Raw genomic sequence first — 27,433 nt, forward strand, 5'->3', positions numbered from 1 at the left:
ATGCCCGCCGGCCGCCCGGGCCCCGCCGCCCAATCCGCGCGGCGGCCGCCGCCGCCGCCGCTGCCCCTACTGCTGCTCTGCGTCCTCGGGGCGCCGCGAGCGGGATCAGGAGCCGGTGAGTACACGGCGCCGTGCTCCCTCCTTCCCGCCCGGGCCGAAAGCGTGCGCCCCGGGGGCAACCGCGGGGGGAGGGGGCGCGGGCGCCACCTGGACGGCCCGGGAACAAAGGAAGGCGCCCCCGGAGCGGCCCTCGGGGCGCCCTCACCTGTGGGGCGCACGGCGCCGAAGTTCCCTGGCCCGAGGGTCCGGCTTCCGCTACCGAGGCCTTCTTACCTGGGCTGCCCTGCGGAGGACGCCCGACTCGGCCCCAGGGGGTCAGGGGGCCGCGGCCTGGGACCCTTTGCACGGCGGGAGCGGGGGGCGCACGCGACAGGGTCTGCTGACTTGGAGTCGCGGAGACTGCGGGTCACCGCACCCGGGCGGGGGCGCACGCAGTAGGCGCGCTGGGTGCCGGCCCTGAGCAGGGCCCCCCCGGGTGGAGGGATGAGCCCCGTGAGGAAGGCGGGGCGGGAGGGGGCCGCTCTGGCCGCCTGGCGCGCGGCCCGGGGTCCCCGGGGACGCGCCTCTCCGCGGGCCGGCGCCGCCGCCCTCCCCTGGCGGGACCCCGCGCGCGGGGTTCTACGGAGTCCCCGCCACCGGCAGCGTTTAGAACAGTTCCCGGCCACGCTGCGCCGGGCTAGGAGACTCCAGCGAGAGAAATCTTTGTGAGAGAGTGGGTGAGAGTGAGAGGGAGCGGGAGCCAGCGAGTCCGGGCACCGTGGGCCCAGCCTGGGTGTGTGTGGGGGGCAGTCACCGGGAGCCCCCAACCCCCGCAGGCCGACAGACCCCCACCCTGTTGGGAGCTCCTGGCCTCCGGCCCTCTCGGTCCCCCACCCGATGCACACCCTCGCCAGGACACCGTCTCCACATCCCGACCCACTCTGGGACACACCCAGAGACACACAAAGACTCACTGGCTTGTGGCCCGTCACCCTCGCCCTCGGATGCGTGCACACTGCATCCCAGATGCACATTCTCACACCATCGGGGCGCGCACACACACATTCCATCCCTGACACACACACATTCATGGTCACACACTGTTTCCAAGGGGGAGGCGACACGGGGCACACACACAGGCACAGCCTGCCCTGGATGTTCACAGTCACCCCAAGGGCCCATCCAGGCTCACAAGTTGACCAGGAGAGACGTGCCGCTCCCTTGGTGGACCTACACCGCACAGAGCTGTTTGCAGGCTCCCTGAGGTGCTCCTCCAGAAGGCTCAGGGTCCCGTGCCCTTAGGGCACTTGCCAAAAGCCTAGCATGCCCAAGGCTCCTGGACAGGTGAGGGGCGGCCCCAAGGCCCTTCTCGGATTCGTGACAGCTCTGCCAGGCAGTGGGCAGCACTCGTGAATGCCACCTTTAATGGCAGGCTTTGTTTTCCAGCCAACAGAGCAACAAGCGAAGGTGGTGGTGGGATTGTTGTGCGTGTGTTTTTTCCTTTAAGGGGGAAGAAATTAAATAAAAGATTCTCACACCTCGGCAATATGTTTCTACTTACGGTGTATCTTAGCACCTGACCAGCAGGCGAGCAGGTCGTAAAGTGTCTGCAGGTACCAGCAGGACAGGAGATGGGGACCCCAGGATGGAGGCCACCCTTCTGCCTTGCTTGCAGAGAATCTCACACTTTTCGCTTTTAAAACACATGGTGTTCCTTTTTAATAACGGCAGTGGCTCCAGATTGGGAAGGGGGAGAGGAAAAAACTTTTAAAGGCCCCAGCTCTGCGGGAAAGGGTGGGGAGGCAGGGAGCATGGGACGGGGGGTGGGGGGGGGGCTGTCCAAAAGCCTAGCCCAGGGATCTGGTTGGGGAGCCTTCTAGGAAGCCCCCAAACCAGGCCAAGCCTTCCCCCCACCACAACCTCAGTGGACTGTCCCCAGCTGCTTTGCTGGGGCTGGAATGTATGCATCCCAGTTCTGCTGAATGCCTTGGCGCTTTGTTCGTGGAGGACTGGAGAGAGTGCACCAGCCAGCCACCACCCCAGAGCTGGGAGGGGCCCTGATCCCAACAGCCCCTCTGCACTTCAGTGTGTTGGGCCCTCTGGACATCATGAGCTCATCTCATTCATCTCCCCAGCAGGTAGAATGGATTTTCCTCCCATTTTACGGAGGAGGAAACTGAGAACAGGAGAAAGCAAGCCAATTGCCCAGGTGCTCCAGCTGAGATGGGCACCCACATCCTCAGGAGGAGAAGGCCTCCCATGACCTTTCCTGCTGGAGCTTGGGTTGGGGGACCAGCCTGTCCAAGCCCGCCTGGCCTTGCCCTCTCGCCCCGTCCCCCGCCCAGCCCCGGGAGGGCAGCTGCAGCTGCTGGCAGGCAGGCCACACCAGCCCAGGCCAGGCGGGTGGGGCAGAGGGGCATTGCCCCCGCCTCCAGCCAGGACCCCCCAGAGCGCCCCCTTCCTGGCCTGGCTGTGGTGGTGGGTGGGGGACGGGAGGGACGGGAGGGGCGGGACCCACCCCTGAGGGTTGAGGATGGGCCTGGGGTCTGGGCAGGCCTGGCCGTGCCTCCCACCCTGCTGGGGGGGCCCAGGCAGGAAGCGGTGGGTGGGCCGGGGCAGAGACGCTGGCACGCCCGAGTTCATGCCTAAGGAATTCCGAATTAGCGGGCGGCTGGCTGCTTGGGACCTCCGGGGCGGCCCCCTGGCCCCCCGCCCCCGGCCGCCCCCGCCTCCTCGGCTCTGGCCCGCTCAGCCGGCTCCTTCGCACGGACGCTGAGACCTCCAGCGAGCCCTGGGCCAAGCCCCAAATGCAACTGCGATCCCAGGCTCTAGCAAGACATGGCCCTCCAAGCCAAGTTTGCCCGGGAAAGTCATCAGGGCCGGCCTCAGAACTGCGTCCACCCCATCTCACCCATATGGGGCGGTGGGCGCCAGCACAGGGCAGCCGCAGGAATGTAGGAGGCCTGCAGGGGACTGGGATTGCCCTGTCCTTGGCTGCCAGGGAAACTGGCCTGCCGCCCGCCCCTCTGCCCCCATGAAGTCCCCTGTTACAGCTGCCCAGCGATCCTTTTAAAACACAAATCCCTCCCCTGCTCAACTCTGGAAGAACTCCTCTCTGAAGGTCTGGCCGCTGCTGACCTCATTTCCTACCACCTGTACCCTGGGATCTTTGCACTTGCTGCTCCACTGTCTGAACGCCCTCTTCTATATATTGTCATGGCTACTTCTTTCATTTCATGCGCTTCCCTGGCAGCTCAGACAGCATGGAATCTGCCTGCAATGCAGGAGACCCGGGTTGGATCCCTGGGTCAGGAAGACCCCCTGGAGAAGCGGATGGCAGCCCACTCCAGTATTCTTGCCTGGAGAATCCCATGGACAGAGGAGCCTGGCGGGCTGCAGTCCATGGGGTCACAAAGAGTCAGACATGACTGAGCGACTAACACTTACATTTTATTCACATCTCAAGTCAAATGCCACCTTCCCAGACAGGCCTCTTGGGTCAGTTAGCTGCCACCATTGATCCGTGCTTTATTTTCTCCCTTGTTCTCTTAGATACTTGTGCTTTTTCCTGCTGCTCCCTTGGACTCAAGTCCCACAAGAGCGTGAATTTTGAGCGTCTTGGTGACCATTGTGCTCTCAGGTCCTGATGCCTTGTAGGTGCTCCTTGAATGAGCGAGTGAACAAATGAATCCTTACAACCACTCTTGGTGGAGAGAGAGCTTCTCAAAGGCTCAGAGACGTAAAGGAACTGGGTCAACTTCCAGAGTGAGCTGAGGGCATTCGAAACCAGGTCAGCCTGGCTTAAAAGTTCCACGGAGTTGTCCTTAAAACAAAATTTTCACTCTTCTCAAACAACCCCATGTGGTGAATACCATGATGCCCATTTCCCAGATGGGGAGACTGAGGCTTAGAATGACATCTCGGACTTGAACTGGGCAGCCTTCTCCCTGTTCTGTGCCTTGACTTCCTCCTGGATAAAGACACTTTCTTCTTAGATTCTAATCTTCAGAAGGAGAAGCCATGGGCTGCCCCAGTGGCAGTCGGGAGGAAAGACATCAACCATGGCCTCCCTGAGGTTCCTGTGATTAGAACCCAGTTCACACACAACCCAGTTTAGGAAGTCACTCACTTCCCATCTGATCTTTCCAATGGCCCTGAGGACTGTGAGCTTTCTTGTTCTCATTTTGCAGATTAGGAAAACTGAGCTGAGGGGGAGGATGATGACGATGGCCAGACCTTTCGGATGAGGGTTGGGAGCACAGAGCCTGCCACAGCCACCTTCAGTTCCGGTGGCAGTGCAGAGCAGAACTTTATAGACTGATGAATACAGGTTTAGGGTGCCTGTCTTCTATTTGGTGACCATAGGCAAGGGTATTGATCTCTCAGAGCCTTGTTTTTTTAATCCATAAAATCAGCAGGAGTCTAGTAGGGCACCTCTTTTTAGAAGTGCTTTCCTCCCCCTAGAGACATCTACTATGTGTGAGCTTCTGAGGGATATCAAAGAAGGAACACACAATCTGTTATTTCTAACTGTCAAAAAATAAAATGAAATTTAAAAGGGGAAAAAAAAAAGCAGAGTGCAGTGGTTGTTAGAAGTGTGTGCAAAATAAGAGTTCCTTGGATCTGAATGAGGTTTGTCACCGATCAGAAAAAGCCCTGAGCAAGTCTGTGAGGACCTGGCTTGGAAGGACTGAATTATGGAATCAGACAGTCCTGGGGCTGAATCTCAGCTTTGCCACCAACCTTAGGTTGGTCACTTGACCTGACTGAGCCTCAGTTTCCTTCTGTGTAAAATGGGCCACAATCATAAACAGCTCCTTTGCAGGACTGCCATGAGCCTTGGAGGTCCTAGGATGGTGGAAGGTCCAGGGCAGCTCCATCCCAGCCCTGACAGGTGTTCCTCTCTGACCCCAGACACGGCTGTGATCAGTCCCCAGGACCCCACGCTCCTCATCGGCTCCTCCCTGCAGGCCACGTGCTCAGTGCATGGGGACACCCCAGGGGCCACCGCTGAGGGCCTCTATTGGACCCTCAACGGGCGCCGCCTACCCCCTGAGCTCTCCCGAATGCTCAACGCCTCTACCATGGCCCTCGCCCTGGCCAACCTCAATGGATCCAGGCAGCAGTCAGGGGACAACCTTGTGTGCCACGCCCGCGACGGCAGCATCCTGGCCGGCTCCTGCCTCTATGTTGGCCGTAAGTGGACACCCAGGGGCAGATCTTGGGGGCAGCATCTCCCTCTGGAGAGGGGTGTGAATCATGGGCCCTCTGGTCTTGGCCTGAACAGTGGGTATACTGGCACAAGTTGAGGGGCATGGGCCCCCTGGGTGGGCATGAGATCCTGGAGGCGCCCATACACCGTTCTCAAGAGAGCTGTGCAGGTGGTACTGCCCATGCCCGCTCTGTCCATCCTCCTTCTGCTCCAAGGGGCCCCCCGGCTGGCAGCCAAAAGTCCCCCTCCCACTCGTCCGCGGCCAGCCCAGACCTCAGCCCCCGTACCTGCTTCCCCAGTGCCCCCAGAGAAACCCTTCAACATCAGCTGCTGGTCCAGGAACATGAAGGACCTGACGTGCCGCTGGACGCCGGGGGCCCACGGGGAAACCTTCCTCCACACCAACTACTCTCTCAAGTACAAGCTGAGGTTGGTGGTGGCCCTCGGGTGACATGTCCCAGCCTGGCTCTGTGGCCTGGGTCGCCCTCTCTGAGCTCCGGGGTCCTGTCTGCACTTCTGGGCTGGGCCGGCGAGGTCTGGGGACCCCTCACATGTCCTCCTCCCCGCCTGTCCCTGCAGGTGGTACGGGCAGGACAACACGTGTGAGGAGTACCACACGGTGGGACCTCATTCCTGCCACATCCCCAAGGACCTGGCTCTCTTCACGCCCTATGAGATCTGGGTGGAGGCCACCAACCGGCTGGGCTCAGCCCGCTCTGACGTGCTGACGCTGGACATTCTGGATGTGGGTGAGCCCCGCCCCCCACCAAGGCCAGCGTGGCCCACCTGCAATCCTCACCTCCAGGCCCCCCTGCCCCACACCGGCCCAGCCACGGCTGCAGCTCAGCTGGGTCTCAGGGACCAGGCTTGTTGGGGATGGGAGGAGCGAGGCATCCACCCACTGGTCCCCAGCCCCCCGCAGCAACCAGGATACCCCTACTCTGCGGAGAACACCTGGCCTGGCTGCCTCCCCCATCAGCAGCCCAGGTGTGTGGGGAGAGGGCCCCAGGGAGCTGGGAGGGGGCGCCCAGGTCGGAGGCGCCCCAGGAAGCCGCAGCCTGGAGCTGAGAGGGGGTGCAGGCAGGAGGCAGGAAGTTGATGATCCGCGAGCAGAATTGGGCCTAATCTAATTAGGGTGTTTCTCAGCCCCGAGCAGGCCTGTGCCTTAACCCTTTCGGCCCCTCACCAAGGCCTCAGGGGAAGAGGCCAGCCCTCTTTGCGGCCCAAAGGACTCCCTGAAGGATCCTTGGAAGGCTTGCAGCAAATCCCTCCTCTTGCTTCCCACTTTATTTCCTCAAATCCTGAAGCTGCTGTGGGCATGTCCCAGTTGTCCCTTTGCACCTAGCATAGCAGTCACATTGAGGACCTTTGTGAAGTTGAAGGAGCAGGAGGTAGGCCGTGGAGGGGGTGTGTCAATGGGAGCTTCCCAGGGGTCTGGCAGCCTAAGGGGCCCCTGCACTCCTGGGCATAATAATAATATCATCATCATCCAGGCAGTGTCTGCTTTTTACATAGTTCCCTGAAGATAGGATTATGTTTCTCCTGTCACAGATAATTGTGGTGATAACAGCTAACATTAATTGAGTGCTTCTAGGTGCTGAGTGTTACACGAATATTATCTAATATAATCCACCCGTCCCAAATCGGGGGAGGGAGAACGGAAGCAGGTGCCATCTAAGCCACGTGCTCTGGTACTTGGACCCAGAAGGTGCCAGCCAGGTCCAAAGAGATCCTGGTGACGAAGGCCCGCCCTGCCCCCTAGTGACCACTGACCCCCCGCCGGATGTGCACGTGAGCCGCGTAGGGGGCCTGGAGGACCAGCTGAGTGTGCGCTGGGTTTCACCGCCTGCCCTCAAGGATTTCCTCTTCCAAGCCAAGTACCAGATCCGCTACCGAGTGGAGGACAGCGTGGACTGGAAGGTGCCTGCCCTGCCCCCCCAGGCCGGCTCCTCCCTCCTCCCATCCCCTGCCGTGCTGCCCCCGCCTCTGACCCTGCGCTGGCTGCCCAGGTGGTGGACGATGTGAGCAACCAGACCTCCTGCCGCCTGGCAGGCCTGAAGCCCGGCACCGTCTACTTCGTGCAAGTGCGCTGCAACCCCTTTGGCATCTACGGCTCCAAGAAGGCCGGGATCTGGAGCGAATGGAGCCACCCCACTGCTGCCTCCACCCCTCGAAGTGGTGAGCACCCCAGCGGGGCTGGCTGGGCCTGGGACCAGCTCCAAAACAGCCAGAGCCTCTGTTTCCTTATTTCCTTTCGGGAGAATCGAGGTCTCAAACTCTTGGCCCTGTGGGGGTGGGGGGACAGTTGTGGCCCTTGAATCTATTTTCTTAGCCTGTCATTTGAGGGGGGGGAAAAGTTTGAACCACTTGCAGACTTTTAAAAACAGTAAGTTTTAACCCAAATACCCTAGATTCCCTAGAAAAAAATTGTCTAGAAAATGTAAGAGGACACAGAGTTACTCCACAGCCCCCATCAGCAGAGGCTGCCCTTGCTCTTTTGGTTGCGCTATTCCCACTTGGCCCATTGCACCCACATGGACCCCTCCCCTAGCCCCTAAGGGCAAGTGAACTTGAGACCCTTGCTTCTCTAAGACCAAGGGCTGCCAACTCTCCCTACAACAGGCTTTGGTTTCCCCTTTAGATCAAGGTAGGGGGATGAGATGATCAGACGCCTGGGTCTGATTCTCTTTGCCATCTTCTCTCCTCTGTGAAACGGTATGAAATTTTACTTGGTACATCTGGCCTCAGCTTTCCCATCTAGAAAGTGGGGATGACAGTCATGCCTGCCTCAGGCTATTGTGAGGGCTAGATGAGATAACCCATGGAAAGTGCCCTCATGGTGGGTGCCACCCAAGTGTTTGCAAGTAATAGTTACTGAGGCTCCTATTGCCTGCTCCCCGCCACTGTTTCACCCAAGGGGGGCCCCCTTTTCTCAGACGAGGATCCCAAGCCCCCAAGAGATGCAGCCAGCCCTCTAAAGTCACACAAGGATCTGAACGCAGTTCCCTTGAAGTCCAGGCTCACGCTCTTGGAATGATGGGGAAACCAAGGCCCAGAGAGGGTCCCAGAGTCAGGAGTGGCAGAGCAAGGCTCCAGCGAGTTCCGCAGCCCCCATCCGGGGCCCCTGCAGGTTCAGGGGTGGGCGGGAACTAGCACGGCCAGGAGGGGCTTGAGCCTTGGCCCCTGCTCGTGCCCAGCACCTGCGATTCTTGCACAGGAGCCAGCAGGCGGCTGCGTCCGCTGGGGAGGCTGGGGGAGGCCAGGGGAGGCCGCCAGGGGCAGTGGGGGCCGCGGCTGTGCCAGGGCCTGTCAGCGGGTCCCCGGTATTATTTATGACGTGAGGCCGATGTCCTTATCCGCCGGCCCGCTCAGGCTGCTCAGGGCTGGCTGCGGCTGGCGGCTGGATGGACAGGCTGGCCTCCCACCTGGCCCTCCTGGCCCCGTCCCCATCCATCCGGCTGTACTCTCAGGCCTGTCCTGGGGACTGTCCCTCCCCTCAGAGTGACTTCGAATTGTCTGCCTCCTTTCATCCGTCACTCACTCTCTTTCCCTGTGTCTGTCTTTCTGCCTTTTTGGTTTCTGCGTCCCTACGTCCCCAGCGTCTCTGTCCCTTCCTGTCCTGGCTCCCTCTCCATCTCTCCAGCCTCTGCACCGCCTTGGCCGTCCCCCGTGGCTGTCGCTCTCCCTGTATCTGTCGCCCTTTGCCTCCATCTCTTAACGTCTGCCTTGCTCTCTCCAGCTTTCTCATCAGCGTCTCTCCCTTCCCCTGCCCCCTGCTCCGTTGCGGCTTATCCCTCTGGCCCTGGCCCTTCTCCCCACTCCCCCGCTTTCACTCACACCTGGCTCAGGCCGCAAGAATCGGGTGCCTGGAGATGTGGAGGAGGGGCCCCTTCCTCCCCCTGCCCCCTGTCTCCCCGGGGGCGCAGCTGGGCTGCAGTGCTTGGCCGGGCCGTAGGGCGGACCGGGTCGCGTTGAAACAGGGACGCGCGAGGGGGGTCCCCGAGGTGAACGCGGTCCTGCCGCGAGAGGGAACCCCTCTCCTGCCCGCGCGCGCCCTCTGCTGGCCGAGCCCTGACGCTGCCGCTCCGCCCCCATTAGAGCGCCCGGGCCCGGGCGGCGGGGCTTGCGAGCCGCGGGGCGGCGAGCCGAGCTCGGGGCCGGTGCGGCGCGAGCTCAAGCAGTTTCTGGGCTGGCTCAAGAAGCACGCGTACTGCTCGAACCTCAGCTTCCGCCTCTACGACCAGTGGCGAGCCTGGATGCAGAAGTCACATAAGACCCGCAACCAGGTAGGAAAATGGGACCCCTGGGAGACGGGTGGGGCCGGGTGAGGGTAAACGGGATGGGAGGTAGGTCCACAGCCCTCAGACACTGCCTCCTTCCTTCCAAGCACAGGACGAGGGGATCCTGTCCTCGGGCAGACGGGGCACGGCGAGAGGTAAGGGGAAGCCCAGGTGGGTGGGCAGGCCGGGAGTCAAGAGCCCTCCTGGTGGCCACAGGCCGTGGGCCCTCCATCCTCAGCCTTAGAGTTGCTGAGGTACAAGTCTTTCCTCCAGCATTTACCTAACACCTACTGTTTGCCTGCCCCTGTGACCTTTAGCCAAGTAAGAACACCTGGACCCCTTCAAAATGTCCAGAGGGGAATATCGTCCTCAGGAATTATTGCACATAGCCACCTGCGGAGCATGTATGAGCACCTACTGCATACTGGCCCTGTGCCACATGTGTTACCTGCAGAACAACCCATGGGATGGATAGATATTACTTCTCAGATAGGAAAACCAGGGCCCAGAGAGGGGCAGCAGCCTACTGAGGGCAGCTAGCTGAAAGTGGTGGGCCCAAGACCTGGACTGGGGCCTCATTTGCTCCGTGGTCCTGGCCCCTCCCAGGCTTCTTGCTAAGTCTGGCTTCCCCTCTGCCTGCAGGTCCTGCCAGATAAGCTCTAGAGGCTGGGGGTGCCCTCCCTGCTGCAATGGAGATCCAGGGGCCACCCCAGACTGGGGGCCATCTCTGAACCCTCCTCTCAAGGTGTGCTAGCCCTGTCAGCAGCAGCGGGGATGAGTACTCCGTGCTCTGAGGGCCACAACAGCTCTGGCCTCCACGTGAGGTGCACCCCAGTGGGGGGTGTATGTGTGTGAAGGGGGGGCTTTGCTTCCCAGAATGCTTGCCAGAGCTGAGTGTGAAGAAGGGTTATTACTCCCCCTACCCAGGACCCCCTCCAAGGAATCTTTTTAAATAAACAAAACTATTTAGGTGCCCTGATTGTGCAGGTGAGTTCGGGGCTAGAGTGGCCTAGGGTGGGGGGCTGTGGGGCTTAGGGGGGGCACGTGGAATCCTGATGACCCTTTGGGATGGGAATCTTCACCTCCCAGAATTTCCAACTCTCTCCATGATCTGAAATATCTGGTTCTAAACTCCTTGGAGAGTGGGCTTCAAAACACCAGAGTTTCTACAGTCATGCAGGGGTGAGGGAGGGGGTGGGGGGGGAGGGAATCTTGCACCTAGCATCCCTGACTTTGTGGGATCCCACCCCAGCACCCCAGGACACAAGAGATAGTGGAGCAGCTGCAGACAGAAGGTTCTTTAGGCTCTTTATTATGAGAGGTGAAGTGAACTCAAGGAGGGTCAGTGGTCCAACGGGGTGTGACCCCAGCCAGCTGGTGGGCAGGGCAGGGCGCCATATGCCCCATTCTCCATCTCTCTTGTCCCTGCGGAGCCACCATCACTCGGCAGATTCCGCATCAAACCTGAGGTCCTGGAGAACCTCACTGATTGCTTCCATGGTTTTAATTACCCTACAAGAGTGGATGGGAACTATAAATAAAACCCAGATGGGGTGAATTAGCCGCCACAGTGCAGCTCCAAGGGGGCTGTCGCAAGCCCCAGGCCCTCCTGCCTCCCACCAAACCTCCAAACAGCACTAGCAGTGGGAGGATCATTTAGGTGCCTGGGAGAAGGGGTGGTCCTGTGGGCAGAGTGGCAGGAGGAGAGGTCTATCTAGGGTGAGTGTGTGCCATCAGGAAGGTGTGCAGGGCGACTGTGGCAGATGTCTAGTGGCTGTGCACATGTGTGTGTATGGGAGCCCAAAGGCGGGAATGTGCAGGTGTGTGCCTGGTAGGGCCTGGGCAACCATGTCCAAGCTCCGAGTCGAGCCATGTGAGTGGGATCGACGGGTGTGAGGTATGCAGCTGTGTCCTGAAAATACACAGCGAGTCTGGTGTGAAACGGCAGGGCGTATGCACTCGGGAAAGGTGGGTAGTACATCTAGGATCACGAGGTGAAGGTTCTGGTGTGCACACCCAAAGGGTTCGTGCAGGTCCAGAGGGTTGGCGGTCTGACCTTGCCAGCCCTGGGGCATGCCTGTTGGGGCTGGGTGCCCAAGGATGCCTATGCAAAGCTAGCATGGTCATCCCACTGGGAGGCAGCACTCACTTCATCTTCAGCTGGTGCATCTGCAGGCTGTCCTCCTGCCCAGTCAGCTCTGGTGTCCCCATCAGCTGCAGCAGGGCCACCTGGGTGGGGAATGGGCCGCAAGGAGGACGTCACGGTTGGCAGAGGCCGTGCCCTGACCTCCCGCATAGGAGGGGGGGAAACTGAAGCACCCAGAAAGGAAGAACAAGGGGGAGGAGGGCAAGCAGGCAGGAGTCTCAAGGGCAGCGGTACTTTTACCGCTGAAGGAATCTAGGATTAGGGTTAGAGGGGCTCCTGGGGGCCTAGTGGGCGGGCCCTAGAGTCAGGGCGCAGTGTGGGTGTGGCCTAATGTAGGCGGGGAAGGGGAATAGGGGTAAAATCCCAGTCAGGGATTGGGGGACAGGAGTGGTGCAGGTGGGGGTATAAAGTAGGTGGAATCTCTTAGTCTCAGAGACCAGCCAGGGCGTTATAATCCCAATTTGGAAGTAGGCCAGAAACCTAGACTTGGGTTGGGTCTCTAAAAGAGGGTGACCCAGGGATCCCAGTGTGGTATGGGCGTGGCTTCACATGGCCTTGTATCTCGATCAGGATTGGCTGTGAAGGCAGAGTAGGCCGGGTCACAGGCCCACAACTTAGGCTGGGATCTAGGGTTACTAGAAAGGGGACTTGACCTGGAGTTTCATGGCACCCAATCCGAGGGCTTAGTAACAGATCTGGGGCACTGGGACAAGCCAGAGGGGGCAGGAACGCTGTAGAGGTGGGGTCTGGGATGTGTCCTGGATAAAAGTGGGGGCAGAAAGGAGGGGGCTAAGCCTGAGACTCTCAAGTGAAATCTTAATGGACGACTTAGCTGGGGCATGTAGAGGGGGTACTGGGGCGCCAGGGGCGGGGTTTGCAGGGACAGAATGCGGCCCCTCCCCCAAGGGGTGCACCGTGGGCCCAGCCCCGGGAGACACAAGCCGTAGAGTGGGCGCGGGGGAAACGGCCGGGGGGCGGGGCCTCACCGTGGTCAGGCGCGTCTCCTCCAGCTGCTGCAGGCTGCGCACGTGGCTCGCGAGCAGCGGCTGCGCTCGGGGTCCGGCTAGCTCGGCCTCCAGCGCCAGCACCTCTCTCGAGGCGGCGGCGAAGACCTGGGTCACCTCGTGTACCGTGCTCCGGTAGCGCGGGAAGTCGTAGAGCGGGCCGCTGCTCAGGTACTGGCGGTGGCCTCTGCGGCAGGTAGGGGTCCTGAGGCTACGGCCCCGGCTCTCAGGCCCTGCACCCGTATCGACCGCCTGAAAGCCGCCCAAGAAGTGTCCCTCGACCCCAGAGTGTGGAAGGTAACCCGAGACGAGCGCACCACAGCGCATAAGGAAGGGAGCGATCTGGCCTCCCCGCAAACCCGGCTCCACCTCCGACACTGTGGCGCGCGGGGACCCAATTCCTCCCTCAAGGGTCGCCCAACCCGAGTGGGCTGAGGGCCGAACATTGGGACCCCTCCCCTCCCATACGCCCACACTCACTCCTCCAGCCGGCGGAAGGCCTGCGCGCGCTCAGCTTGCAGCTGGTGGATGCGCTGCACCAGCGCCCGGATCGGGGCATCTTTCTACGGAGCGGGGAGCATGGCTAGGGCATGAAGCTAACGTCCCCGGGCCTGCACCGCCCGCCCCACTCATATTCCCGCTCGGGCTCGAGCTCACCCAGGGCCACACCAGCTCCTCGCGCTCTGGGACTCCAGGGGCGGCTGTATCACCCGGCACCGCAAGGACAGCGGACTCTGATGCGGCCTCCGCTGTGATCATGACTGCGCAGCTCTGGCCCGGCCCGGGATCAGGTTGCTCCGATGCGTCAGGCGCCCCCTGCAGGCCGGGAGGCCTCGGAACGTAGCCTGTGGTGACCAGCTAGCTAACCTGGACGAAACCCCCGGGAACAATGGGAAGCGAATACTGGAGGGCTTCTCAGGTCTGACACCCTCTACCCACCCCACCCCGTGTTTATTCCTATCCAGCGCTTGCCTTCTTAAAGTTTTTGACCTTGAATATAAGGTTCTATATACAGCAAGATTTTGTTTCTATACAACTGTCAACACCCGACTTCACTTCCTCACATCCCATTCCCACACAAAGAAATAGAAATCTGGGAAGTGATATTCATCAGAGGCCACAAGGCTGTGACACGAGTGGGATCTGAATGCAGGTTCTGACACTGGAAAGCTCAAGTCGCCGGAACCCAGCCTACAGCAGATTCACTGTGAACTGGTTGGAAAAAGAAAGTGAAAGTGACTCAGTTCTGACTCTTTGTGACCCCATGGGACTATACTGTCCATGGAATTCTCCAGGCCAGAATGGGAGTGAGTACACTTTCCATTCTCCATGGGATCTTCCCAACCCAGGTCTCCAGCATTGCCGGTGGATTCTTTACCAGCTGAGCCACAAGGGAAGCCCAAGAATACTGGAGTGGGTAGCCTACTCCTTTTCCAGGGGATCTTCCCGATCTAAATCAAACCAGGGTCTCCTGCATTGCAGGTGGATTCTTTACCATCTGAGCTATCAGGAAAGCTCTGATTGGAAGTGAGCTGAAAAAAAGCCCGAGATGGGAGTCCAGGGCAGGGCAGGGAGATGGTGGTGGTGTTTCATATTAAGAAAAGGCCTGACAGCTGGATACACACTGCCTAATTTGAACTTCAGAACCTCCCTCCTCTAGGAGTGGACAAGTGGGCAGACCAGGAAAATGGTGGTCTGGTCTTAGGGAGGAAGGGGCAGCTAACAAGAAATGAAACTCAACTACCTGAGACATGAAGTGACAGCCTTTAACTGGCACTCCAGGTCCCAGCTATTCTCAGGCATCACTGTCTAGGCCTGAGTTGTCACCTACATCAAGCCCCAGTCATCCCAAGACAAATAAAAACAAGGACTTGCCAGGACACTGCAACCCTCACCGGACAGACATCAGTCCTGGGTGGAGCCCAGGAGGCCTAGTGGTCAGGCAAGATGGAGAAAAGGTGTTACTACACTAGGGGGGATGCTCCATCCTATCTACCCATCCACCCACACCCAAATACCTCCAGGGCCCAGATATGAGGCGCCGTTAAATGTGCCTGACCAGGTCCCACCGGTCACTTGGTGAAGGTCTTTATTTTCGTATTTCAGATGATAAAACCCAAATGGGTGGGCTCACTAGGGCCAGGTCTGAGACCTGCCTGTGCTGTGGTTATGACCGCCTCTGATGTGAAGGGCAGAGACCATGGTCCATTTACAGGTAAGACGACTGGCGCTCAGGGCCCGGGTCCCCCAAGGGCTATGAAGAGCTGAGTGACACGAAGTCCCATAGAAGTCCACATCTCAGTCACCCCCCCACTGGACAGACCAGCCACAGGGACACCAATTACTGCTCCAGTCAACGAAAGGGAAACTTTATTGAGGCCCCAGGACCACGGGGCTTGGGCAGGAGGCCGCCCTGCGGGCAAAGGAGAAGCAGGTGGAGGAGCTTTATTTGACCTTCTTCTTGGGGCGCAGGTTGTTGGTGTGGCCGCACTTCTTCTTGCGGCAGTTGACAGCACGGGGGTGCAGGCGGGCGTAACACCTGTGCAAGGACACCAGGGATGCTGAGGGCACATCCGGACCACCCCCAGGGCAGCCCCCGCCCCCACACGTGAGCACATACTTGCGGCAGATCATCTTGTCGCAGTTGTATTTCTGAGCGAGCTGGCGGAGGGAAGGCTCAATGATGCCGCCTCGCAGACGAAGCACCAGGTGCAGGGTGGACTCTACAGGAAATGAAGGGCAGAGGCACTGCACCTCAGTCCCACGGGTGGAGGGCAGCCTCCAGACCACAGCGTCAAGTATGATGGGGCTACATCAGAATCCCTTGGTTATGTGCAGATGGGACATGCCACCCCACAAAACCTCCACCTTGTCACGTCACCAGTTCCTCACGAAATCGGAGACTGATATAAATATATACCAACGGTGGTATCCATCTCAGTTTCCCCACAGGCAAGGCAATTTCTAAGAGATTCAAGGATAACCTTTTATTTTGCTAGGGAAAAAGTGGTGGTTTCCTTTACAATGCTTATGTTAATACACACATTGGCCTTAAAAGAAAAGTGACTAAGAACATGAGAAACCATGGCCATTTGGAAAACACTGATGGAGATGCTCTTCAGCGAGGAAAACAGCACTTTACAGAGCAATACTCCCTAGTGCCATTGATCCCCACCTCAAGGACCATCCTCTTCTACAGCTCCCTCCTGGTGACAGACTGTCAGCATTCCATCCTGGGTCCTAGGCCTCGTGCTGAGGCCCTGTCTAGCCACCCCACCCCCGTACCTTTCTGGATATTGTAGTCTGACAAAGTGCGGCCATCCTCCAGCTGTTTGCCCGCGAAGATCAGACGCTGCTGGTCAGGTGGGATGCCTAAAGAGAGAGGCCCTCCATTACTTCATTACAGAGGCTCTTGCAAGCACACTGCTGGCAGCTGCCACTGTGCCCCACCCACCCCCACCACAAGGCTGTGCCAGGATTACCCCAACCTGTCAAAAGGGAAACTGAGGTAGGGAGGGCAAGCTGCCTTCCCAAGATGACACTGGGGAACACTGGCATGGCTGAGATCTATTGAAGCCCAGCACCTGTTGCACACAGGACAGCAGATACCCAGGGCTGAAGGGTTCCTACTGGGTGGAGCATTCACACTCAGCCCAACTCACCCTCCTTGTCTTGGATTTTGGCTTTGACATTCTCAATAGTGTCACTGGGCTCGACCTCAAGGGTGATGGTCTTGCCCGTCAGGGTCTTCACAAAGATCTGCATCTCTGCGCCTGCTGGGGAGAGAGGGTTAGCATGGATGGGGGGAGTGGTGATTGCTAAAGGTCTGAGGAGCCCCAGCTCACAGGCTGACCAGGTTTAGTCCCTCCCAGCCCCATGCATGCCTCGACCTCAACTGCAGGCCCACCTCAGTGCCTGTTTCCTTCTGCCCCTCTGAGCCTGCACCTTCAACTTTAGGGCACCACCCTACCAAGCATATTTTCTCCAAGCGTGATCTGGAGGTCCCGCCCTTCCTCTCACCAGCCCCGGCTCTTCCAGAAGCCTGGGTGGGAATCTCATCTTAGTAGCATCCCAACACGCACACTTTCCTCCCTACAATCCCTTTTCCTCTCCAATATCAAGCTCAGACACCCAAAACTCCGGCTTCCTTCTGGGTTACACCCGAATGCTCAGACCACACTTCCTGCCTTTTATCCAGTCCATAAATAACAGCTGCTAACCACGTGCCTGGTACGTGTTTACACAGGTATCGTTTTCATTTCCCAAGTTATGAAAACAGTTGCTACTACCAGACTTTCTTTACAGACTTAGAAAAAGGCGATAAAAACCCAGCTGAGGGGCTTCATCTTTTCGAAGGGAATGGGAGTTTTCACCACGAGAAAAAATTACAGTTAATACCCCTCCGCATTAAATTGAATCATCCCCGAAGGACACACGCTCTCCCCCCAAGGCCTCCTCAGATAGCTGGGGCCGGCGGAGAGGGCAAGCTCCCCTTCCAAATGCCGATTTCCCTCGCGAGGCCCAGTTCGGGACAGGAACCCGGCCCAACGTGCCTTGCTAAGCCATCCCGCAGAACCTGGCCCGCCTACACGGATTCCAGGCCGCCGCCTCCGTTCCCTGGGCCCCCATAGTCCCCCGCACCCTACAAACCAACCCGGCCGACCGCCAACCCGCAAGGCCTCCACCACCAACCTGCTCGGCCGCCTGGGTGAAGAAAAAGAGGGCGGCGGAACCGGAAACCGCCGATTCGCCGCCGAAAGCGTCTGCGCACCGAGCACGCTGCGTGCTTGCGTCACAATCCGCGCCGCGCGTCGTGCCCCGCCCTCGACCCCGCCCCGGCCCCGTGGTGGGTGCTGGCGGACGAAGTCTCGGCGCCTGAGTAGGACCTTCGCCCGCTAGCTTCCGGCTGTGAGCACCACCCATCAGGTCACGTAGTAAGAGTGCCGCAGGTTTCCAGGTGTTTCTGCCCTATCTCCAAACCTCCTGGAAGACGGCCCGCACATAGCGGGTGCTCCGGAGATATTTAAACAGAGTAGGAGAGACCTTTGTGCTGAAGGAAAGGTATTAAGCCGCAGGTCCAAAGACGCAGGGATCGAGGCGGGAGGCGGCGCGGGGACTAGACCCCTGGGAGCCACTGGAGGCTCTCTGGCTGCTGTGCATAAATGGAAATCAGGGCGGGTGCGTACAGGAGCACGGAGAGCAGGTGGGGTTGGTGCTTTCACTCAGGGAAATGAGGTGGGACCCAAGGCCTTGTTTCTGGGACGGAAGAAGTTAAAAAGTGCTGGGCGCTAGGAACAAGTGAGGACGAAGTTACCCGTGGATTTGGCAGCGTGCTGTGCTAAATCGCTTCAGTCGTGTCTGACTTCGTCCCTGTAGACTACAGACCCCTCTGTCCATGGGATTTTCCAGGCAAGAATACTGGAGTGGATTGCCATGCTCTCCTCCAAGGGATCTTCCTGACCCAGGGATCGAACCAACGTCTGCACTGTAGGGGGCTTCTTTACAGTGGAGTCATTGCTCAGGGTACCTTCTTACTTCATTGACCACTTCCCGGCGTCCCCTATTGACCAGGCAAATGCAGACACTCTGAGGTCTGGGAAGAGACCTTTAATAACATAATGGAAAGTGCTTCAAAGATGAGGGGACTCTGTGACAGTGTCTGATGGGGAATGGGACCCCGTCTGGCTCCCTGAGGAGCCCACTTTGGGGCTGAGATTTAGAGGAATTATTCAAGGAAGGAAATGTGAGCAGTGGGAAGGCCTCTGTGGTGATAGGAAGTGGGGTCATTATGGTTGTCACCACTCGGGACGCCCACCCAAAGCAGCCACATTTCTTTCTAGGCTGGTGGTGCCTGGCGATCCATAACCAGCCTGTCCCACACGCAGCACCTGTCCCTGATTTGGGATGCTGGGCCCAAGGATGGAAAGAAGTCACTGCTAGATGCACCCTCCCCTTTTTAGTAACAGAGTCTCTTTATTGATAACTTCCCAACAGCATCTGTAAACATCGGGTACAAAAATATTCCACTTTGTTCTCCAAGGTTGCTCGGCTTGCTCCACAAAGGCCCTAGGAGAGGCTTGTTAGGCCCTAGAGGTCTACACCTCTGGTCAGAGAAACAGGGCCCGACCAGGCTTGGGGCTGAGTGGATGGCTAATCTCTGTCTTGAGCCTTCTACAACTGTTTCAGAAACCTCCTTGAGATAATGATTGGAGAAAGGTTTCAGTACTTTCATTGGAGGAAGGGGCAAGAAGACCAGAATCAGTAGGCGCAGGGGTGGGCTGGGTGGACTCGGACATGACGGTGCTTGGCTGTCTTGAGGGGGTTCTGACCAGGGGGCTGGGGCGGGGGGCAGCTGGCTCTGGTCTCTGGGAAGCTTGGAGTGTTGTTCAGAGTAGACCTAAGGCCTGACTCTGGAAAAGCTCCCTGTGCCCAGCCCAACTCCAGATGGACTGGTCATCCCCAGTCTGATAGAGGGATCTACAGAAGAGAGATGTTCTCAGTGACGAAGGAGCAGGAATGAAATACCCCCAGGAATTCTAGGGAGGGAGCCTTGTCCCCTTGGCGAGCCCTAAATGACAGACTAGGGTGGCAAAGCTGAGTATCTCCAGGCAGGGTTCTCCGCTGCCACTTGAGACATCTGGGGAATGACGCTGCTGCCGCCCTGAGACCCCCTCGGAGCTCCTGGGAGTGGGGCTACTCGCCCGGCATCTCCTCGTCATCTGTATGGCTGCGACCGTTGATGGCGGGGGAACTAGGCTGGACGTGGGACAGGTCCTCGAACCCAGGGCTGAGGGAGGGCGAGACGGTGTCGGGGCTGGTGTCACAGGAGCCTGTGCTCTGTTCTGAGGTGGCGATGGTGGTGGTGGTGCTAGGCGGAATGGGGTCTTCATCTTCGTCCTCCAAGAGAGATGCCTCTGGGATGTCTGGGGGAAGAAGACCCGAGAGTTAGCTGAGTCACCGTCATCATCAGGCGCTGTGATGAGGGATTAATTGGGCCCATGACCCCTGACAGCTACCTCCACCCCACACGACAGGACTTTGTTCATTTTACAGAGGAGGAAACTGAGGCCTTGGAAGGTGAGAGGCTTCTCTTCAAGGTGAAGTGAGGTAAGGACTCAGGTTCTCCGGGGTCTGGCCTACATGGGCCCTGGGCGGTGAGCCTGAGCCTAGCTCTGCCCTCTTGACCGTGTCACCTGGGCCTGGCCCCTCACCTGCCTGTGCCTCAGCTCCCTGCTCTATAAACTGGGGAATGATGGCATTGCCTTTGTGCCTGTGGTTTCAGCAGCCCTGCGGTAGGGAGCTGTTGGCCCATTCAGCAGACTGGGTAAAGTGAGGCTCAGCATGGACGATGCTGTGCTTCTGCTGCCAAGTCACTGCCCCTCTGGGCACAGCCCGCACCTCACAGATGGCTACGGGTAACAGCCTGCCTCATAGTGGGTACATGACACTCACTGGGCTGAGGACTGTCATCCTTGTCAATATCCCATTGTTACAACCGCCGAAGGAGAAGATTCTGATCTCAACACCTGCTCTGCAGGTTGCCAAAAAGACCAGGCCAAACCCCTGCCCACGTCTGTCTGGACCCACAACCCACCAGGGCCTGGGCCTGGTGTCGGCCCTTGGGGTACATTCCAGAAGCCGGCCCTGGGCTGAGGGCACTGACATCAAAGGGTGCAGAGCCCAGAAGTGGGATGCAGGAGTTCTGGGTGACACTTACGGCTGAAGGCCTCCGGGTGCTGTCTGGCCAGCTTCCCTTTCAGTGTCCTGTGGGGGAAGGGAAGGCACACAGGGCTGAGCCCGGTACAGGCCAGGACCCTCCTGCTCGCTGCTTGTCACACCCTGCTCCCAGGCTGGAGGGGGCACTGGGCGCTCAGCCTGCCCTCCAACTCCCATGATGGACAGCAGCTACTATCCTGGTGTCGCCCAGCTTCCACGCGTCCTTAGTGCTGGGTCTGGGCCCCTACCTGTAATGCCTTGTCTCACCCTCTTCTACCGGGACCACCTTCCAGGAAGCTCCCCTTCCCCTCACCTCAACAGCCATTCCTCTGGGGACTTGTCCCAGCCTGTCTTTCCATCCTGGGGTGAGGATGTCTGCATAGGGGCCAGGAGGGCCTGCCTGTCCACGCCCCAAACACCAGCGCTCATTACACTGAAGTTCACAGAGACGCACCTGTTTCCCTTTTTTAACTGCTGTTTTTTTCTTTGTACCTGAAGTAATGCAGTTCTCTTTGGGCTTCCCTGGTGACTCAGATGGTAAAGAACCCGCCTGCAATGCAGGAGACCTGGGTCGGGAAGATCTGGAGAAGGGAATGGCTACCTACTCCAGTATCCTTGCCTGGGAAATCCCATGGACAGGACCCTAGCGGGCTATAGTCCCTGAGGTCGCAAAGAGTCGGACATGACTGAGCAACTGAGATTTCCACTTTTTTCAATGCAATTCTGTTTACAAAGAGTTACAAAAGGGCCTTCAGAATAGTCTCTTACCCTTGACTCTGGTCAGCCAGCACCGTGCCCCAAATCCTCCCCCAAAAGTACCACTGCTGCAGCGTCCCTGCCTGGGCAGACACACTTAGCTCCTTCCTGAGGGACATCAGGGCTTCCCCTGGTGGCTCAGACGGTAAAGAATCTACCTGCAATGCAGGAGACTCAGGTTCTATCCCTGGGTCGGGAAGATTCCCTGGCAACCCACTCCAGTATTTTGGCCTGGAGAATTCCATGGACAGAGCAGCCTGGCAGGCTACAGTCCATGGTGTTGCAAAGAGTCAAACACAATTTGCTGACTAACACTTTCACCTTCACTGAGTAATCCAGCTACATGTCAACCTTTGGGGTTCCTGCTCTAGCCCCATCCCTGCGACACCATACACGGGTGGGCAGCCTGGTGAGAGGCCCCAGAAAACATGCCCTCTTATGTAGCATCTATCTGGCCTGTTGCGTGACTTCTGCATAGAGCTTGCTCTAACCTGTTGCCCTCAATCTGTGGCACCTACTTTGCCAGCTGACGTGGCTGCTCCTGAAATAGCAGAAATGGCACAGTTGGCCAGAAATGCCGCTGTAGCTGGTTCCAGGCCCAGGAGCCCCAGCTGTCAGCAGCAGTGGTGTGAGCTCTTGGCATGGGGGTGGGGGGGTGGCTGGGGAATTGGACATCATCTTTCCCTGTCCTCATGGAAACCGGCTCGAGAAGGACCCACAAAACCGGGGAATCACATTTTCCTCTTGAGAGAAGACCTGGGTGGAGGCCAAGGCGGACAGGAGGCTAGTCTTTCACTGTCTGCTCTGGCCTACCTTTTGGATGATGGGTCTGGTGCTATGTTGCATGTTCAGAAAGAAATAAAACTTAAGTTCAGAAACGCTAAGGTTTTCAGTCCTTCTCCAATACTAAGTGTGCGGTGAAGCCTTGTAAAACAAACGCGCTGTCTCCCACCCTGCTATGTGGAGAGGACGGCCCTCATGGAAGAGAAGAGGAACCCGAGGCATGGAGCGGGAGGCGGAGGCGGAGGCTGGAGGGGGAGCACCCACCTGATCCTGCGGAAGATGCTGTCCAAGTCCCGTTTCATCTCCACCAGGGTCCTTGTGTGGTGCAGGAAGCGCTCGTTCATCTGCTGCAGGCGGGCGCTTGACAGGTTGTTGAAGTTGAGCAGCATCTCGTTGGTCTTTTCAAAGCGGTCCAGCCTGGCAGCAGAAAAAGGGCACTGACTCCTCTGCTCAGCCTCCAGGGCCCTGCCAACTGATCCTGGTAGGCCTTTTCCTGCTCCATGCCTCAGTGTACATCATTCCCGTGTCCTGCGGAGCTCTACCTGGTGTCTGAGACCGCTAGCAAACTCCTATTCAGCTTTCAAAACCCTCCTCAAGGGTGCCCTTCTCATGTAGCCTTCACCCTCTCCCTCAAGCAGACTCTTTGGCTCTCCTGCTTCCCCTGGTTGTTTCTCTGGTCCAGTCCTGATACCCTGAGGCCAGGAAGGTTCAAGTGTGATTTTGTATCCTCTCAGCCTGGGAGTTCCCCTAGGGCCAGGTCTGAATCTGACTTTAAGACCCAGGAGGGAGATGGGTGCCGCTGGGACCCAGGCAGATCCAGCACCCTGTCACAGGACGAGAAGGGTAAGGTATCAGGTCCATGCTGTGCCATAAATGGAATGAAGAACTTTTAGCTTAAAGACGCAAAAATAAAGCCCTGGGAGACTGATTCCACCCCAAGATTGTGTCAGAGAGCCTGCTGGAATTAGGGGGAAGTGGTGGTGGCTACAGTGCCAAGCCCCAAAGAGGGCAAAGGGCATTCCCAGCCTTTCCAAGTGACCCCACATGCACTGCAGAGACAGCCTTGGCTCTGAGACAGGCGCCCAACAGGAAGTGAGCCATGGCTCCCTTAAATCCCACAGCCCCTTCCTTATCCTCCCCCCAACCCAAGTCTCCCCACCCCAGGCCTCAGGACAGGAGCTGCTGCGGCCCCCGCCAAACTGTCCACAGCTGCAAAACTGTCCCAGAGCCCCGCTTCCTGTGCCAAGGCCTCGCCTCCAGGCCAGGAATTTACTTTGGAGCCAGCCAGAAGATTTGCTCATTTCCTTCATTTTATCACCAGTGTGGGACCAGGGTAGAGGCGGGCAGGGCAAGAATGTTGGCCAGCAAGTGGATTCCTTCCCACGCCGGGGCCCCAGGGCCCTTGGCCTCACTTACATGTTCTTCTGGGCCAGGATGATGGCGCTGACATCGTCCGCATTCACCATGCTCAGGATGCGGCTACAGAAGACCCTCGAGGCCGAGTCCGGGGGGTCCATCTCTTCCTCCTCCTCCGCTGCCTGAAACAGGCAGGAAGAAAGAATTTTCGGTCTGCATCAGGAAGTGGGGGAGGTGGGATGGATAAGAGGTTCTGGGAACCCCGCAAACCACATGAAGTGGGTCATGCCACCTGAGCCTCAACTTTGTCATCCTAGAAATTCAGGAGTGTTTTGAGAATCACTGGAGCTCATATTTACAACTTGTACCCAAGCACATCAGAATCCCATCACCCCTTCTACCTCCACACCCCGAACTCCCATGCGCCCAAAGTCACAGGCAACTTCCTCCTGCATAGACCTGCCACCCTCCTCCCACATGCCCCTGCCTTTGCACCTGCTGTCCCCACTGGGAGAATATACATGGCTGTCCCCTCAAATCATCACCCCCTCAATGCCTTCTCTCCCAAGAGACTCTTTGACGACTACCCCCACTCTGGTCACTCTCATCACTTCACCTTTTTAAATGGTCTCTTCCTGAAATTATTTTAGTTATCAGGTAACCCATTTGCCAGTCACCCCCATAATGTCAGCTGCAGCAGAACAAAGGCATGTCTTTCTGGCTTGCTGCTTTCTCCAGAGCCAAGCCCAGAACCCAGCTCACAGCAAAGGATTACCAGAATTTAATTTGGTGAGAGCAAAACAGAAACTTTCAAACTCGGCTCTGAAGCTAGACTTCTACTAGCAACTTAAAGCCAGGAGTGAGCCCCAGCAACCCAGATGGCTCTGCAGCTCCCAGCTTCTCTGGCACACAGATTACATCCCAGCAGGTGGGGACTTCCGAGACCCTGCTAGGGCAGGAGGGGCCACGGCTTCAGCACTGACCCTCCTATGGAGATTCAGGAAAAACCCAGAATCCTGACATAGCTTGGCTCTGGGGTCTGCACATTTAATGGCCAACAGAAAAGCCCACTTGCAACTGGTTAAGATTCACGCACAGGATCAGGAAGGGCTTTCAGAGCCCACGTCTACCCTCCTCTTTATTGAGCATCTACTCTATGCTAAACAAGACACCAATTTCAAATTCCAGCAACTGTTATCATCCTTATTTAAGCATGAGGAAAACGATGCTCAGAGACTGAGACTGGGCCACTGACACACAACCAGTAACCATGGGCCACAACTCAAATGCCCACGGCCCACAGGATCCACAAATGTGTGACTTGCATGTTCAGTATCTACCTCTGACAGGACAGCTGCTTCTTACAGTTCCTGATTCCTGCCAGACTTCTGATTCTTTCCAGAAAAAAAAGAAAAAACCGAAACATGGATTTCTTGTCCCTGTGAAATCACCTCATTTACAAATGTCAGCAACTAATATTTACCCCATAGAAGCCAACAGTACATTTCTCTTTGTGCTGAATCTGACTATTGGTTTGCACCCCCCATGTGCCTTCCGGAGATAAACTGTCACACCTGATGAAATATAACTGCCCCCCCTCCCCTCACCCTCCACCGCCAATCACCATGCTTACTGAGCTCCTACTCCGTGCCAGGTATGGACACCAACACCCTCCATATTTCCAAAGAAGACCATGTATAAAGGGGACACTTGGGCTCTCAAAGGACAGAGTTGTGTGGTGGGACGCCTGCAACTAGAGCCTGGCAGGCACAGCATTTGGACCTGTGGAAAATGGTTCTGCTTCGAAGCAGGGCTCTTTCCTGTCTCTGGCTCCCAGATGTGAGGGCTGAGGGATTCAAGGCACACTCTCCCACCAGATGCCTCGTGGAGGAAGCCTTCCCCAACTGCTAGTCTGGCCTATATACAGGGTGGAAATGACCCAGCATAGGCTCTGGTCCTGCTCCAAATATATTTATGGGGAAAACACGCAGACAGGGAGGCTGTGTGACCTTGGACAAGTCATCTCACCTCCTGTCATCTGCCCACCTCATCTGTCACCCACAAAGTAGGAATAACAAAGAATTTGAATCTCACAATGCTGTTTGTGAGACTGAAACCAACAGTGATAAGAGGCGCTGGGTTCTGGGCAGTGAGCTTCTCCGAGGGCAGCGTGAAGAAATCTAAGGATGGCCTCCCCAGTGCTTCCAAGAATAAGAACAAAACACTTGTACAGCACTTCATTTAATCCCCAATTCCCCCTACAAGGCAGAAACTACCACCTCCGAGGGCAACACAGGGGTGGGCTCCATTGCCCAAGGTCACACACCAGGGCGGGGAGGGGCCGCTACTCCACCCAGGTCTTTTAGCAGAATTTAAATGGACTGCCCAAGCTCAGCAAAACCCGCGAGTGGGGCGGGGCTCCCCAATCCCCTCATGCCCCGCCCTTGTGAAACCGGGAAACTGAGGCCCAAGCAGGCCAACGCCCGGTTTTGGTGACAAGGCACAGCCTGAATACAAGTGGCCCCAACTCTCGCGCCCCGGATCCGAATCCTGCCCACAGCGCCAGACGGGGAATCTGAGTCCTGTGCGCAGGAGGGGTGCCCAGATGTTGCCAGCGGCGCGCCCCACCCCCCGACAGCCGGGGAACCGCGCCCAACCCGGCCTGGATCCCCAGAGGCCCCTGCGTCCCCAGCCCCACCCAGAACTCGGCCCGGGCGTCGGTGGCAGCAGCACCTGCACATCTGGCGGCCTTGCTCGCGCTTCCGGGATGGCGCCCGCGTCGCCGTAACGTCACCACGCACCCTGCGTGCGAGCGCGCGCGTGGCGGCGACGTGCCCAGGGCCGACTTGCGTGAGTGGAGGCGTGGCAGGAAGGGGTGGGGCTTACACGTAGCTTCTATTTGCGGGCTCGTCGCAACAAATAACCAATCAAACAGTCCCTCTCCCGTCGCCGTAGTTTGCATAAGCTGAACTCAGCGGCAGCCCAGAACCCGGAAGGGACGTAGGAATAGTGTAACCTTTTCAATAAAAGGATATAATCAGCGTCTTTCTTAGGAAAATCATGCCTTTTTGTAGTCTCCAAGTTCGTGTTGGAGAAGGAAATGGCAACCCACTCCAGTACTCTTGCCTGGAAAATCCCATGGACGGAGGAGCGTTGTAGGCTACAGTCCATGGGGTCGCAAATAGTCGGACACGACTGAGCGACTTCACTTTCACTTGAAGTTCGTGTAAACAAACTGCACATGGCGACCCCTCCCCCACCTAGCTGCTTCACTGTTCTCGCCCTTCCCCTGAATTTGCCAATCGCGCTAGCTTGTGAAACCACACTAAACAGAGCGGGCTTCCCACTCAGTGTGCTCGCCGGTCACACTTGTTGGTTGTGCATCCTTCTGCAAAAGTAAACTTTGCCTTGCCAATCAATTTTCGGAGCGCGCGGCGCCGGCGGAAGACATTTCCAACAATTTGGGGGCTCGTCTGGGATCCATGTCACCTGGAGGGGTCGAAAGAACGCTCGTCCCCACCCCAGGAGATGCGTCCCACTGTCTCGTTATGGTGGCCTCCAGGGAGGGGAAATCTGCTATCCCTTGGGTCGACAGCGGACTCCGAGTCGGAAGTCCATCAACAACGCAGGGGAGGGGCCCAGGCAGGCACATTGGCGACCAGGTTACTCCGTGCAGGGACCAAGGTAAGAAACGTCACGTGCGTGCTAAGTCACTTCAGTCGTGTCCGACTCTGTGCGAACTTATGGACTGTGTAGCCCTCCAGACTCCTCTGTCCATGGGGATTCTCCAGGGAAGGATACTGGGGTGCGTTGGTATGCCCTCCAGGGATCCAACCGGAGTCTCTTCTGTCTCCTACATTGGCATGTGGGTTCTTTACCACCAGCGCCACCTGGAAAGCCCTAAGAAACGTCATAAGAGGTGACAAACTATTTCCTTGGTGGCCGGGTCATCCCGGAGGCTGTCGTGTGCATGGGACCTGTGTGTGGAAGCGAGTGTGGAGTCCTGATCCATAGTTCCGTTAATATCTTTGTTGATTTCATATGGCATAAGGCAGTCTTTTCCGACCTAATCCGGGGTTTATACCGACCTGCCAGTAGCTAAGAAGCTAAGAGTAGAAATATCCTCTCTTCTGGGATAATT

The 27,433-nt window shown here is 57.8% G+C and overlaps 4 protein-coding genes across 6 annotated transcripts; 1 reads left to right on the forward strand and 3 right to left on the reverse strand.

Moving 5' to 3' along the window:
- CRLF1 (cytokine receptor like factor 1) lies at positions 1-10,325 on the forward strand. Its single transcript, XM_068980048.1, has 9 exons — positions 1-115; positions 4,954-5,235; positions 5,551-5,680; positions 5,831-6,000; positions 7,014-7,171; positions 7,261-7,429; positions 9,350-9,537; positions 9,644-9,702; positions 10,277-10,325. The coding sequence occupies exons 1-9, from the start codon at positions 1-3 to the stop codon at positions 10,323-10,325; spliced, it is 1,320 nt and encodes a 439-aa protein (XP_068836149.1).
- Positions 10,326-10,850: 525 nt separating this feature from the next.
- Positions 10,851-13,446, reverse strand: REX1BD (required for excision 1-B domain containing). Of its 2 annotated transcripts, none has more exons than XM_068980762.1 (5): positions 13,339-13,446; positions 13,162-13,244; positions 12,664-12,868; positions 11,681-11,760; positions 10,851-11,043 (listed from the first exon to the last, which is right to left on the reverse strand). In XM_068980762.1, exons 1-5 carry the CDS (start codon positions 13,438-13,440, stop codon positions 10,971-10,973), a joined length of 543 nt encoding a protein of 180 aa, XP_068836863.1. In that variant the 5' UTR covers positions 13,441-13,446; the 3' UTR covers positions 10,851-10,970. The 2 variants fall into 2 exon arrangements, with proteins under 2 accessions (XP_068836863.1, XP_068836864.1); XM_068980763.1 differs by having other exon boundaries at positions 11,011-11,062.
- Positions 13,447-15,034: 1,588 nt separating this feature from the next.
- On the reverse strand, positions 15,035-17,472 carry UBA52 (ubiquitin A-52 residue ribosomal protein fusion product 1). Of its 2 annotated transcripts, none has more exons than XM_068979938.1 (5): positions 17,374-17,472; positions 16,344-16,457; positions 15,967-16,053; positions 15,302-15,404; positions 15,035-15,220 (listed from the first exon to the last, which is right to left on the reverse strand). In XM_068979938.1, exons 2-5 carry the CDS (start codon positions 16,444-16,446, stop codon positions 15,127-15,129), a joined length of 387 nt encoding a protein of 128 aa, XP_068836039.1. In that variant the 5' UTR covers positions 16,447-16,457; positions 17,374-17,472; the 3' UTR covers positions 15,035-15,126. The 2 variants fall into 2 exon arrangements, with proteins under 2 accessions (XP_068836039.1, XP_068836040.1); XM_068979939.1 differs by lacking the exon at positions 17,374-17,472 and adding an exon at positions 17,336-17,352.
- Positions 17,473-18,666: 1,194 nt separating this feature from the next.
- Positions 18,667-26,136, reverse strand: KXD1 (KxDL motif containing 1). The gene is made up of 5 exons (XM_068980714.1): positions 26,026-26,136; positions 23,353-23,474; positions 22,201-22,353; positions 20,399-20,445; positions 18,667-19,604 (listed from the first exon to the last, which is right to left on the reverse strand). Exons 2-5 carry the CDS (start codon positions 23,451-23,453, stop codon positions 19,375-19,377), a joined length of 531 nt encoding a protein of 176 aa, XP_068836815.1. The 5' UTR covers positions 23,454-23,474; positions 26,026-26,136; the 3' UTR covers positions 18,667-19,374.
- Positions 26,137-27,433: the final 1,297 nt, after the last annotated feature.

This window comes from Capricornis sumatraensis, chromosome 9, assembly GCF_032405125.1.
Source record: "Capricornis sumatraensis isolate serow.1 chromosome 9, serow.2, whole genome shotgun sequence".
In the NCBI taxonomy this organism is placed as follows: Eukaryota; Metazoa; Chordata; class Mammalia; order Artiodactyla; family Bovidae; genus Capricornis; species Capricornis sumatraensis.

Coding starts and splice junctions, on each gene's coding strand:
- REX1BD (XM_068980762.1), bottom strand. CDS start 13,440: ATGATCACAGCGGAGGCCGCATCAGAGTCCGCTGTCCTTGCGGTGCCG. Junction 13,245..13,338: donor AGGAGCTGGTGTGGCCCTGG/GTGAGCTCGAGC, acceptor CCCGCTCCGTAG/AAAGATGCCCCGATCCGGGC. Junction 12,869..13,161: donor GCCTTCCGCCGGCTGGAGGA/GTGAGTGTGGGC, acceptor TACCTGCCGCAG/AGGCCACCGCCAGTACCTGA.
- CRLF1 (XM_068980048.1), top strand. CDS start 1: ATGCCCGCCGGCCGCCCGGGCCCCGCCGCCCAATCCGCGCGGCGGCCG. Junction 5,681..5,830: donor TCTCTCAAGTACAAGCTGAG/GTTGGTGGTGGC, acceptor CTGTCCCTGCAG/GTGGTACGGGCAGGACAACA. Junction 7,172..7,260: donor AGGACAGCGTGGACTGGAAG/GTGCCTGCCCTG, acceptor CTGGCTGCCCAG/GTGGTGGACGATGTGAGCAA.
- KXD1 (XM_068980714.1), bottom strand. CDS start 23,453: ATGGACCCCCCGGACTCGGCCTCGAGGGTCTTCTGTAGCCGCATCCTG. Junction 20,446..22,200: donor AGCATCTTCCGCAGGATCAG/GTGGGTGCTCCC, acceptor CTTCCCCCACAG/GACACTGAAAGGGAAGCTGG. Junction 19,605..20,398: donor GCACCCGGAGGCCTTCAGCC/GTAAGTGTCACC, acceptor TTCTTCCCCCAG/ACATCCCAGAGGCATCTCTC.
- UBA52 (XM_068979938.1), bottom strand. CDS start 16,446: ATGCAGATCTTTGTGAAGACCCTGACGGGCAAGACCATCACCCTTGAG. Junction 15,405..15,966: donor AGACTACAATATCCAGAAAG/GTACGGGGGTGG, acceptor CATTTCCTGTAG/AGTCCACCCTGCACCTGGTG. Junction 15,221..15,301: donor GACAAGATGATCTGCCGCAA/GTATGTGCTCAC, acceptor GTCCTTGCACAG/GTGTTACGCCCGCCTGCACC.